The sequence below is a fragment of the Vigna radiata genome, chromosome 11 (genome assembly GCF_000741045.1).
Source record: "Vigna radiata var. radiata cultivar VC1973A chromosome 11, Vradiata_ver6, whole genome shotgun sequence".
Lineage (NCBI taxonomy): Eukaryota > Viridiplantae > Streptophyta > Magnoliopsida > Fabales > Fabaceae > Vigna > Vigna radiata.
Window position 1 is genome coordinate 8210307 of NC_028361.1, and position 14445 is coordinate 8224751.

Below are 14445 nucleotides of genomic sequence, written 5' to 3' on the forward strand. Positions count from 1 at the left end.
AAACTTGGAAATTCCACTTAGACGCAGCTCGAGAATTAACAGATGAAGACCCTTCATTTGGAGACTCTGAGAAAGCTTTTTCCTAATAATCATTTCCAAAGGTATTAAATTTGCGCTTCTGGAACAAAGAGAGCTAGGGTCAAAGTAGTAAACCAAAAAACGAAAATATTTTTAAACATTAAATGCAATTGCAATCGATCGTAATGCACTTCAACAAAATATAAAAATAAGGATTACATAAAACAAATTGAAATTTTATCAGAATTCAGTGATCAATTGTCCATATACGTTTCTGCATGCAAAGCAGTAGCATGTCTAAATTTCTGTTCATGTTATACATAGTTCACAAAGCTTATCTATCTACATTAATCAATTTTATTAACATATCAGTTCATCATCTTTGTTCAAGATAGAACTTGAATTCATTTATTTCCCATCTTTACAAGTCAATAACACACGCCAGCGGTTGAAGATGATCCTGAATCCTTCACAGGAAGTGACGACTTGAGGACCATTGCTCCAGCACTGTAGTGATTGGCCCTAATATCACCAAGCTTCCTGGGACTGTAGTCTTCCATGCTGTATACGGTCTCTGTTTTCACTTTTCCCATCTCAGTGGCGATTGTTTTCAAACGGATCCGCTCAGCTCTCGAACCAATAACTTGCCCAAGGATAGAAGCTATAATGGTCAGTGCCATAGCTGACTTAGGCATTACCACTGATTTCCGAAGCATGGCTATAAAAGGAACAGCAGCATGCACGGCCACAAACCAAGATAACGAGAATTTCGCGGTATGTTCCTTCCACATGCCAAAGGGCACGTTAACCGCCATACCCAATGCTGCAATAACAAGCATTTTTGCAGGAAGAGGCTGAGGGCGCAAGTTTTTCACAAGGGCTGTACGGGCAAGGGCAGCCCTTGCGGCAACAACTGCTGGTGGACATTTAAGCTTCATTCCACTTGGTGGCCGAAAAGCTGTTGCAACAAGGGGTAGAACGTTGCTTACAGCTCTATAAGACTTGGCAATTGGGCAATTTCCGTTTGCCAACCATTCGTTTCCAAGGGCCTCGTGCTTTGATACATCACCCTTCTGGAATGAAGCACGACAGAGAAAGAAAATTCAATGCAAATAGAGTTTTGAATGTTACTTAACCTAGTTGACATAGTAAGCAACACGAAAAGAAAATCATGATTGCCAACACTGACAGCAAAGTTATTGATAATAAGATGGGTGTAAATTTATGAAAGTGGTAGACAATTTTATTATTGATGATCTTGTCCCATAATAAAATCACATTTTTCCTACTAGAAACAAACTTCATGATGAAATGCTAAATGATACAACGCATTTCCTTCAACAAACATGCTTTCAAGTGTGTGAGTGTGCGTACGAAACAAGATGAAAAAGGAAAAAAGAAGATAAAAAAACAAAATGTTTACCTGAGATGATTGTTCCTTTTTATTTGACGATTCGGAATTGTTCTGCTTCTTCCATTTCTCGGAAAAATTCCCAAAACTAAATGAGCCTCCTGGTCCAAAGGTTGACAGACTAATAGTGGCAGCTTTTCCCGCTAAAGGGTTGAAAACAGGCAAAGAAACAACAGCTTCTGCACTGCCACTGTCAAAGTCAGTTTTGTCAGTTAGGGGAACCACCCCATCCTTCCCATGGAATAGCTTAAATGCCATGTTAAAACTGGGACCATCTTCAAATATAGGACCCTTGGCTCCATGCCCCTAAACATTGAAAATGAAGAAACAAACTCACATATTGGCTCAAATTTGAACTGACTACGATACAAGATTGGTAGGAAGGGCACAAAGATGAATAGCTTACAGGAGTGGAGATTTTGGCTTGGTAGAAAGAGAAATTGGTAGGTTCATTGATGTTTCTTAAAAACGGGCACCTTTCAATGTCATTCAAATCAAAAGGGCACTCAGATCCATCCCCGTTCATTCCCTTTGAAAAGAAGTCCATTGTTTGCTGAAACAATTTCTTCTAGAAATAAGGACAAAAATCATAAATCAGGTAACATCAAACCAATCATATTAGAGAGAATCTATGTCACTTTGCAAGGAACAAAGTTCACAATCACATAAATCCACATGCCATGAATATAAGACAGAAATTAAAGAACTAAAGGATTAAATATGAAAAAACCAGAAAATTATGCTGGCAGCATCAATGAATCTATTACAAAGGAAACCAAAACATCAAAGGGAGAAAATGGATAGATCTATCTCTCAATCATTATCTTCAAAATTAAATAACAAATTATGTGTTAGGATGTCGAGAGAGAAACCAAGTCGAAAACATAAAGACCAAAGCTACTAGCCCTCAATAAATGCAAGAGCATACAACTAGACTCGCATGCTTTGCAAACCAAAATGAAGCACATTTTTGTCAATAAAGAAACTAAAAGTAAAAAAGGAACACAGATATATCAGAACAGAATCCCCCACACTTCCCTCTTCACGTCAGGGGAAACAATGCATGACAAATCCACAAAATAGAATAAAATTGTGTTACAATTAAAAATTATAGACTGCATCGTTATCGATGACATTATACAGCTACAGTATCATGCAAAGATTGAAAACTTCAACACAACAGACATACACATGCACAAAAATAAATAATCATAATTCAAAATTATTAAGGCCAGTTCAGTGCGTACCAATCAATCAATTATAAAAGAACGGGGAAAATGCATAAATTGCGAACCGTGAAAATATTGATAAAGTTAAACCCTAACAAAAAGCATGAACCCGTTTCCCTCCTCGAATATATGATGGAACCGATTGAACAGAGAGAAGGAAACAACGCTACGCGGAAAAGCGGAAAAGCGAAAAACAAAAAACGGGAAGAAAGAGGAAGATACCGTAACCAGAGAACTGCGAAGACGTGTGGCTACCACAGGCACGTGGGAAGGGAGTACAAGGGTTTTAAACAGATGAATGACACGTGTCTTCACTAGTGTATTTTTGTGTGAACCTCGTGCAACCTTCAACTATTTGGAATCTCTGCCTGAAAATTAATTTCACCCAAAAAAACAGAATCAATTTTATCCCTTCTATGGTTTTAGTTTCTATATTTATTGATTTTGGTTTTAGGTCCTCTATTAAACTAAGGTACAATTTAGTTCTTCAACTTTAAAAAATTCTGATTTTAGTTCTTTTTATCAAATTTTTTTAATTTTATTTGCTGTTTTAAGTACATTTCATTATAGTATTTAAATTGTTTATATTGTTTGACACATTTTTACTTCAATATTAATTGAGAAACGCATTTGAAACAACAAATAAAATTAAAAAATTTGGTAAAAATGACTAAAACCAGAGTTTTCTAAAGTTAAAAGATTAAATTATACCTTAATTTGAAAAAGAGACTAAAACCAAAATCGCTCCAAAATATAGGAACTAAAAACATATTTAACCCATTATTTAATTACACCTTATTTCTCACTCAATTTTAAGAAGTTCTATTTGTATGATGAAGACTAAAGATGTATTTTGTTTTAGAATTATTTAAAAAATAAATTTAAATGTGTGTTTTTTTTAAACTTTTTTGTGAAAATTAAAATTAATCTTCCTTTAAAATTTTAAATTAATTTAGCCTTCATTTTTAAATTGTAGATTTACTATTTTAATCCAATTTTATTAAATTTATTTTAGTTTTAAATGAGTTTCTCAAGTAATATTAAAGTAAAAACGTGTAAATAATTTGAAATCTATTTGAAACATCAAATAAACTTGATACTATTTAGTTAAAGAACTAAATTTACATATTTTTAAAATTATGATTAAATTGAATGAAAATTTTAAAAAGGATAATGATATTTAGACAACATTTTTTATAACATTTGAACATTGATTACGTGTCAATCTGTGATTGGTCAAAAATTACTCCACAATAATGTTTATGATTATTATTATTAATTGTGGAGTAATTTTTGACCAATCACAGATTGACACGTAATCAATGTTCAAATGTTGTAAAAAAAATGTTGTCTAAATATCATTATCCTTTTAAAAAATCATTAATTTCAATTTTCAGAAAAAAAAAATGTTTAAATCAATAATAATAATAATAATAATAATAATAATAATAATAATAATAAAGGTTAATACCTATTGTGATCACTTTATTCGTTAGTTTTGTTCAAAATGATTTTTTCTTTTCGTAAAAATAATTCAAAATGGTCATTTTTTTCTTATAATAATTAAAACATTAACAACTTGATATTCACCTATTCAATATTAAATGAGTTGTTTAGTTTTGAAATATATGATAGAATATATGTGATAGAATCAGTTAAATTGACATGACAATGTTAAAAATGTTAAATTTAAGGTTAGGAGAGTTAGGGTTTTAAGTTTCTTATGTGTTTAGTTTTTCTTTGCAGGTGCTTCTCGCAATGAAGGATGAGATTGTCTCGAGACGTAGAAGACAAACATGGTGGACTAATGATGTGATTTGGGTTTTTGTAAATTATGAATTTTTTTATTTAGAATTTTAGGATTTTCTGTGCAAGTTGTGTGATTAAGGTTGAAAAAAGAAGAGATTGAAAAATTCCGCAATTTGTGACAAAAGCAAAGAGAAGCAAACCATTTCATGATGATGGACTTTTCTAGTAATCTCATAATGGTGGTTTGAAAAAGGTGGTAATTACTATTGTGACTAATGAAAAGGTTTGGAAAGAAGATGACGAGAATCTATTAAGAATAAAATAAAATAAAAATATAAAAGTGAAATAAAAAACTTTTCAGATGATCAATTATTTCAAAATTGGAGAACTCATTTTAATGTTTTAAACGCAATCAACAAAAAAAATGTCAAATTCAACATTTTTTACCAAATCAGGAATCACTTTACACAACTAAAACATGGGAAAATCATTTAAACAAAACTAATTAATAAGAGGAAAAAAAATTAATTAAATTTTAAACAATACATATCAATGTAAAATGTACCTTTTAGTAAATTTTTGAATCACAGAGATTCTCAAGAACTCTTTGTAAGTTTTGATACCATCTATGAAAGAAAGAAGAGAAAGTGATAATTGTGCATTCAGAATCAAACCCAGATTGTTTTTAGAGGGTTTTGAAGGTAATGAATTTTTTTTATTGTAATCTCAATAATAATATCTGTTATATTCTGTATTGCTTTTATAATATTTTGAAGATAACTATTTTTTATCATAATCACAAAATCATAATAACAATATTTATTATCTTCTATTATTAATAAATCAATGACAATATCAAAACATAATCTATTTCTAAAATATGCAACAATATGTGTTATTTTTTATACGGACAAACAAATAAGAAAAATATAATACTTATCCTCTTTTTTATTATAAAATTATAAATGATTAATTTAATTTATTAAAAATAATTAAATATAATTATTTTATATTTAGAGGTACAGTTTTAAAAGCATAATTATTTTATATATAAAAATGGAAATATAATTATTTTAAGTTAAAATAAAAGTTATTTAAAGGTACAGTTGAAAAAAAAAATATATGTACACTATGAAAAACAATCATTTTTATATAGAGGTATAAATATTATAATATTAGTTATTTTTTGTGTTTGTTAAATAATAAATATTTTTAATAAGAATATTCTCTTCATATTAATTAGTGAAAATAGATGCACTATGATAAAAAAAATAACAAAATTATTATTATTATAAAATTAAATATAAATAATTTTTATAATTTTATTGAAAGTAATTTTTTTTGTTTGGTAGACAGCTTTCTAATTAAAAATAGTTAAGTTTAAATAAAAGTTAAATAGAAAATTGATTAAATTTAAAAAACAATTATTCAAGGACAAAACTAATAAAATAATTATTTTAATTTTAAAAAATTATTTAAAAGATAAAACTGAAAAACAAATGTAAACACTATAAATAAAAATCCCTTATATAGAGAGGTATAGATTATTTTTCATTTGCTAGCAAATAATATATATCATTCCATTTAGAATAATCATCTGTTTTATACATTAAATTATTTAATTTGACAATAAAAATATTAATCTCTTTAATAAGGACTAGGATATTCAAATTTGTGTGACAATATAAAATTATAAAGTCAGCAAATAATAGAATTATTTTTTCTTTTTAATTAATTTTAATATAATGATAAATTATTGAGGAGTTTTATAGTATCAGTATAACAAAAATGTCAAAATTTATCATAATATTAAAAATGACTTTATTTAAAAATCAATCGATAAAATTAATATGTTAGTTAACGTTTCGATAAAATACTGTAAAATTATTTTGCTAACAGTATTTTCTTTTATCCTTTATAACTATATTATTTTCAAAGTATGGTACAAATGTGTAACAAACTTCAATAAATTAATCTATTATATTGGACATCACAAAATCATTGGTATGTATGATAGACGAATTTTTTCTTCAATAGTGATAAACAGGCAATAATTTTATAAATTTATAGCTATATCTAACATTCATTCAATAGGATTTTTAGAACATGATGCACAAAAGGAAAATATAACAAATAATTTATTAATTATTATATTAATTTTATATCAAAGAAAATATTTATTTTATTCTTAAAAAATAATTATTAACATTAAAAAATAGCTTTAACCATGAAAAAATATCATGAGTTTGAAAATCACACCCATATATGTATATAATTTATATATATATATATATATATATATATATATATATATATATATATATATATATGAGTAAATAAATAAATTTTATTAATATTTATTCATCTAATTATATCCGACATATATCCATATTATTATTATTATCATTTTTAATAATAATATTATGAGTAAGAATAATTTAAATTATAAAAAACTTATTTTTTTTTATGATAATCTTTATTATGATAACAAATTTTAAACTATAATCAGTAACTTTATCAAAATAATTATTCCAATAATAATATAAATATAATAATAAAAGGTATTTTATTTAAATTCTTAATAGCATTTTTGTTCTATATAATAATAATTAAATGTTTTTTTTCTATTTATCTTTTATTATGTTTTTTATTCTGTAAAAATATTTAATTGGATTAAGTCATTCTTTTAATAGGATTCACTCATTCTTTTATTGTGTTTTTTATTCTGTAAAAATATTTATCTTTTATTGTTCTTAAAATTAGACTATAAAGGTATAAAAATAGTGGATCATTGTATTAACATATGTCTAAACAACCTTAAATATAAGAAAAATTACTACATTGAATGTTTTTTAAAAATATAAAGAACACATTGAATTAAAATTAAATAAATAAAATATTAAATCATTATTACAAACATAAAAACAAAACAAAAAATATTATTAAGCCTTTATTTAAAAAAACGGTGAAAGTTTCCTACACATATTCCGACCATCAGTAGTATTATTCTGGAGATTATGTTGTTAGGCCAACCCTAAATCCATCCAAGCGTTACATAGAAAATATTCATCATTTGATATAAGCTATGTTTTTCTGTCAAAGTTAAGATTTTTTTTGTTTATGAAAATAAAAAGGGCAGTTTAAACAATATTCCAAAGCAAGGGATTATTTAATGGTTCTATTACATGTTTCACTTCCCTGTTAAAAAAACTCCAACTTCAACGGTGTTCAGTTTGGTTTCTATCAGCTCAATCTTAAGTTCCAACTCCAAAACATCTATCTCTAATAAAAGTCACTTTCAATGGTTAATGGTTTTCTTCTTTTCTGTAGGAAGAAAAAATTAAATTATTTTCTTGCAGTATAAATTTTAATGCTTGAAGAAGCTAATACATTATTTTTATAATATGAAACGAATTTCCTTTTAAATACTTTTATCTATACATTTAAGATTTGTCTAAACAAAAAATGGACAAATAATATTTTGTACCTTTAGAATTAATGCTTAAGAGAATCTGTACTATTTTAATTTTAATAAATGCTACTTCACAGTCAAAGCCAAGTTTACTTTAATTATATACAATTCGGTCTAAATCATCATTACAAAGCAAAAAATAATACCTTGTAAGGATGATTAAGAAAATTAATTAAGAAAATCATTGGTTGGTACCTATCTGTCTCACCATTACGATTAGGATAATTCTTATTACATTTTGAACAAACAAACATTAAAACATATCTATAATGATCAACTGCATGAGCTAAATGGTAAAATGGTCGAAATAACAGACATGGTTTTGGAGTTGCATTGTGATAACAGTCGCACTAATACCACATAATTATGTCCTGTATATACAGAGTTAGGGCCAAACTGCTTTTACATATTTAAGACAGGAACTAGAAACAAATGAAAATGAGCTCCAAAAAGACAAAACAAGGGCTTTCAAAATTTCAACATCATCCAAACTGTTACTTTCAATATCCTCCATATCTTCCCTGCATTGTATTGCTTCCATATGATGCAGTTGCTGCACTGGAACCAGGACAGTCTCTTGCCCAGTGGCCAGGTTGATGGCATTTAAAGCATTCACCAGAAGCACCACCACCAGATCCACCATATGATACCCTGTTGGAAAAGCCCCCTCCTGAAGACTGTCCAGCCGGATTTCTAACATTTGGGCAAAGTATAGAAGTATGACCAGAACCTCCACAGTTGGTGCATGATGTATATGCACCAGGAGCACCTGCTGAAGCAAAATTGCCATATTGATTTCCATATTGTTGACCCACTTGATTTGCTGGCATCCCAAAATCTCTACTGCTATTAGTGCTACTCTTTATTGGGTTATAAGCCGGTGGCATTACTTGACCAGTTTCAACACTCCCCAGTCCAGTATTACCGGATAATGAGTTGGTAACGGTGGTAGCACCTTCTGATTTCCCAGTCAAGAGTTTATCAATCAATTCCAAACTAACTCTGGATTTAGATGCAAAGTTTACCTTTTCTGCTTTAACCACAGTTGCCTTAACACGTTGTTCATCACTGAATGTTTCCTCTTTTACTTTCAACTTGAACACATACTCGGAGAAGAGAACCTTCCGGATGATTTCAGCAAATCTTTCATCATTTTGCTCTTCATACTTCAGATAATACAAATCTTTTGCAGGCAGGCCAATTATCTCCTCACCACTCTCCTGGAAAGCAGTAACCCATGTTACACCTGTGTGATCCATTATCTGGAATGACAGTATGTACCTATAATCACAAGCGTCAACAGATTGGTTACACCTATCACAAATCCATTTTCCATCACCATTATTAGTCACTTTTTTGTTACATTGCCTATCCCCTATCATGATAGGACATCCTGGGTAACAGAAGTTATCATACTTCATGAATGAAATAGTTGCACAGACAGATATCCAATCAGGCTTCTCCGAAGTCCCTAACTTCTCGTCTTTAATTTGAGATACAGTCTTCCGATTATCATTCTTAGGAAAACTAGATGTATCTTTAGAGATAGAGAGAGTTGGGACATTCTTCCCTTCCTTTTCAAACCATCTTTTCAGTGAGTAAGCCTCTGGAAAATCAGGCTCTATGAACAGTAGGCTAGTCATTATAGTCCCAACAGACTTTCCATTGAAATCGTTAATTCTGACAGCTTTTGTAGCCAAAACTGGAAATTTCCCATCATCACAAATAGTTTGCAGCCTTTGTCCTTCCACGTTGCAAAAATTTCCCCACAAAGTTAACTCGACACTTCGACCAGACATGTCTTTCAACTGGAGTGTTCTCTTCTGAGTTTCAGTACCATTTTTTCTCATGATTGAAGCTGTAGGACTAATTGAAGTCACCACACCAATCACATCCACAATGGTGTTGCTTTCCAAACTTTCAATTTCACTAATGGGCCGAAAATTAAAAGTCTGCTTTGGAATTGAGTTATCATCATCGGGGCATGGTTGTATGATGGATGTCATATCAAGGGTTAACTCTTGATCATTGGGAAGGCGATTGAAATTCTTCTGAGCTGGCTTTACGCTTCCCCTGGAAACTAGGTATATCTTACCAGCTTCAATCAAATTATAGAACTGATCAGCCACACTATTGAAGCAAGTTGCCCGAATTTGCCCACCATCAGAATCCAAAAGGTCAAATGAAAACACCTTGCCATCACCTCGAGCATTGTTATAGTGCCTGAGTTCTCCCTTAGCTGTTACCCTGGCTTTAATCGTCCACATATTCTGGTAAGGATTCAATGCTGCTATTGGAATTATCCTGGGGGCAGCTTCATTTTTTCCAATTGGCCCTCTGTTAGTGTACATTGGAGATGGTTGCCGATACATAGGCTGAGGTGCACGAGCATAAGAGTTTGGCAAGGGCCTTGAAGTCTCAGATTGGGGATGACGAATACCCATGTTCTGATCACCATGAGATCCAGTAAATGGTGCTGATCTAGAAAAATTAGCTCCGGATTCTACTTTAGGATATGTAGGAGGTGCATCACTAGAATAACTAGATCCAGTGTTGGAAATGCCAGAATAAGCACTACTGGCAGGAGCATTCATTCTTGGAAGATCTGGAGATGGTATGGCCATATTCGGTCTAGCAGCCATGCCACCTACATTCGGTCTAGCAGCCATGCCTCCTGAGTGTGAACGGTTATTCAAAGATTGTGAATTCCCAGGGGTGACTCCTGATTGACCAGTACCAGATTCTACAGATCCATCTTTTGGTAAGGAGACAGGTTCTCCAATCAATTCACATTTTTCCACTACTACATCTAGGTCAATTATGACAATAATCCTGTTCACAATATATCGACAGCCAAATCACGACCCAAGTGATAAAAAAATGCACCTATAATTAACCTGCAAAACTGTCTCCCACTGAGCAGTAAAGCACTCAACTAGTTTACAATCATAAAAACCAACAAAAGCAATCACGAACTATAAAACCATCATAAAAAAATCAACCATGTTCAAAAATCTTTCTCTTAAGCCCATTAGATTATCAAGTCTTAAAAAACACAAATTTAATAAAGAGAAAACATATAGTGAATGACAATATAAAATGCATTAGCAATATATAAATATATGAAACATCATAATAAAAAACAAACAAGCACGCATGTTAAAAGAGCTTGCAACGTCAAGATTTTTAGGTTATGCAACAGCACAGCAACTCAACCACAATTGGCATTCAGGATTCTTCCACGATATCAAGAACAGAAACCAACAGCTACCCGAATTTAACCACAAGCATTCAATAAAAATCCCAACAAAATAGAGGACAGGAACACTTAAAAGTCATTTTCACTATCCAAAATTTCACACAATGATATAAAATGCATTTCACCTTTTTCCCCCAAAGAAATTTCAACAACCCGAAAACACAAAAAAAAAAGACAAAACCCTGTCAACAAGATGAGGAGCTAACTCACTTGCGGTTCTGGACATCGTTGCAGATGAACTGCGTGAGCCTAACGACGGAACCTTTCTGCAACTTTCCAGAATGAACTAGTTCGTTCATCTGCGTGGCGAGCATGCCTTGCTGGTAAAAGGAACCGTCAGAAAGAATCAACCGGTACCTCTCGGTGTTGTTGGCTTGTTGCGACTGCACCAGCTTCAAATCTATAACTTGCAACACTGGTTTCAAACTACTGGAACAATTGGCACCGCATATTTCTTTTATCGCCCCTGGCGTCAGTGACCCAGCCATTGTTGCTGTCCTCTTCCTATTTCGTTTTGGTGAAAAAATGAGGATCGAAAAAAGAAAAGCCCAGGAAATCGGATCGAATGAAGCAGAAAGTGAAAGTGGGAGGTTACAGGAGAGTGGGAAACCCTAGCGGATTGAATAATTTAAAGAAGGCGCCATAAGTGGTTTCGATAGAGAGAACCGCGAAATGCGAATGGGGGAATTAATTTCGGAAATGTATTGGGATTTTTTTAATTCCTACCCTGTCCACACTTTCAGACAACATTTCGACACGGTCCACGTGTCCAAATCTCATTCGTCGAATTTAAATTTTAAATTTAAATGATATGCTGATGGTGGCAGAGAGAGAAACGGGTTTAATTAAAATTCTGATATCCATTTTGCGAACCTCCCGTGCCCGCAAACCCGCTTCGCTTCCCCCTTTCGCAGAACCCTAAAAGAGCGTTCAGGAACCACCCACCACCGCCTCTCACCATCTCGTCCCCACCGGTCACCACCGTTGCCGCACTCAAGCCTCCGGACACCCGCCGCCCCTCCGCCGTCTAACATCCACCAAAACCGCGATTTGATTTGGTCGCGGCAGAACCCTAAACCCAAGGTTAGCTTCTTCCATTTTGCTTCAAGAATTGTAAGGTTGTCTGGGTCTTCCATTTGGTCTTCTGCTGGTTGCTCTGCTGTGCTTGGTGTAGATTTAAGTTTCATGTTCATTTTCCTTTTGGAATATATTTGAGATTCATTGACTTTGTTGCTTACTTAACACGTGTGTTGCATACTTTGTCATCGTGATTTTTTTTGGAATTGATGTCAAAGATAGTATGGTTTTAACCTTTTTAACATCAATTCGAGTTTTACTCTTGCTGTAAAGGTCGTATTTACTGCATAATATTGTATGAAGAAATCCTTGAGCAATTAAGACATTTCATTTATATATAAAAAAAATGTGATCTTACTTGAAAATGTGGAGCCATTTTAGATTCTCAACATCCTAATCATTCATGAAATGTTTATAGATTAGATGGCATGCTAGGTAGGATGGTTATGTATTTGCAATAATGATGTGTTCATTTCTTGGCTTCACAAGGTTGTTGAATTGGATTGATATCAATATTGGCGAGAAGTTTATAACAACTGCATTGGAAAAGGGAATGATGAGTAGTCGTAAATGATTAGTAGTCGTTGATTACAACAGTGTGTTGGTGCAATGTATTTAATAATTGATGTTTTATGAAATGAGATTTGTTAATGACATTGCAGGTTGTTGTTGATGTTGGTGTGTCCAAAGAGGAGCTTTGTTATGGAGTGGTCAAAGACGTTGTTCAAAAACATGGTTTTCCATATAACACGCAAAGTAGAGGAGATACGGAGAAATTATTTTCTGTTGTAGATGACCAAACAAGAGTTTTTGCCGACATGCGAAATAGTATTGATGAATTAAAGAAGTCGGTTGAGGCCAACAATGAAGATAAGAGTGAAGATTTTGTGGAACAACCATTTTGTGGAAGTGAAGTTTATTTGCAAAGCACACCGATTCAATACCATCAGCAAACCCCGATGTTTGAAGGTGGTATTGAAAATAAAGAAAGCACGATGTATGACCGGATGAAAGCTGATCCCCGAAAACAGATTAAGAGTGTGGCAAGAAGAACTCCCTATACTGAACATATTAGAAGAAAAAAATGAGTGCTTGAATAACTTGTATTAGAATAGGAAATGTACATGTGACTTAATATGATGATGTTTGGAATGTTGTTTAAAAATGTTGTTGATTATCAAAAACTTTGGAATCCTTTAACCATTTTCATAATGTGAGTCGGGCCCTTTCTTCTTTTTGGAATGATTGATGGAATGAAGAGATTTTGAACGTAATGCTGATTATTAGAAGTTCAGAATCTGTATGAAAAAGGCAGTGGAGCCTTCTCAAATTTATAAGAGGTGTGTGTGCAAATGTAATAACATAATGTTGTATTGATACACAATTTAGAAGTCAATGAACTCTTTGTGCGAAACTTATAACACAAGTACTCACTTATTCCAACTAAAGTCTCACTTTATTTTTTAAAGTTACTTATGTTGTTTAACTTGATAAATTGGTGGCTTAGGTTGAATGTTACCATGAAGAGAATGCATCCTTCTGTTATGAAAATGTTATTGGACATTATAATAACTTTTTGTGAGGTTGAAAGATGAATTTAGAAGTCAATTAACCCTTGTGTGCAAAACTTATAACACAATTATCCACTTATTTGAACTAAAGTCCCACTTAATATATGAAAGAAACTTATGATGTTTAACTTGGTAACGTCGTGGATAGGTTGAATGTTACCATGAGGACAATGCATCCTTGTCTTAACAAAATGATATTGGACATCATAATAACTTTTTTTGAGGTTGAAAGATGAGTTTCGAAGTCAATGAACCCCTCTGTACGAAACTTATAACACAAGTACCCACTTATTCCAACTAAAGTCCCACTTTATTTTTTAAAGTTACTTATGTTGATTTGCATTGAAACATAAATATTGAAATACATGAGCTGAAATTGATGATGCAATTTGTGGTTTAGACTGAACAAGGTAGTGTCCAAAGAACCATATTCATTACAACCCTTGCAGCTGGATAACAAGTGGTACCATAGGCTAAATAAGTGGGTACTTCAGTTCAGGTTTTTGTACGTGGAGGTAGAGTGTGAAAATGATGGTAATTTAGGACTGCCTAATTTGATTTTCAACCTTTTCTTCCAATTCAAAGTAATTTGGAACCAATTTTCGAACCATTTATGAACAAGGTAGTGCCCAAAGATCCATATTCATTAGAACCCTTGG

At 31.9% G+C, this 14445-nt stretch overlaps 2 protein-coding genes across 10 annotated transcripts; both read right to left on the reverse strand.

Annotated features, from left to right (window-relative positions):
• Positions 1–219: 219 nt before the first annotated feature.
• On the reverse strand, positions 220–2994 carry LOC106776479. 9 transcript variants are annotated; one of them, XM_014663952.2, is made up of 4 exons: positions 2881–2994; positions 1836–1997; positions 1442–1735; positions 220–1091 (listed from the first exon to the last, which is right to left on the reverse strand). In XM_014663952.2, the coding sequence occupies exons 2-4, from the start codon at positions 1974–1976 to the stop codon at positions 447–449; spliced, it is 1080 nt and encodes a 359-aa protein (XP_014519438.1). In that variant the 5' UTR covers positions 1977–1997; positions 2881–2994; the 3' UTR covers positions 220–446. The 9 variants fall into 9 exon arrangements, with proteins under 9 accessions (XP_014519438.1, XP_022631504.1, XP_014519440.1 ...); XM_022775783.1 differs by having other exon boundaries at positions 1836–1982; positions 2881–2973; XM_014663954.2 differs by having other exon boundaries at positions 1836–1994; positions 2881–2923.
• Positions 2995–8199: 5205 nt separating this feature from the next.
• Positions 8200–11846, reverse strand: LOC106778052 (replication protein A 70 kDa DNA-binding subunit E). The gene is made up of 2 exons (XM_014665939.2): positions 11349–11846; positions 8200–10711 (listed from the first exon to the last, which is right to left on the reverse strand). Exons 1-2 carry the CDS (start codon positions 11624–11626, stop codon positions 8380–8382), a joined length of 2610 nt encoding a protein of 869 aa, XP_014521425.1. The 5' UTR covers positions 11627–11846; the 3' UTR covers positions 8200–8379.
• Between the last annotated feature and the right edge of the window lie 2599 nt (positions 11847–14445).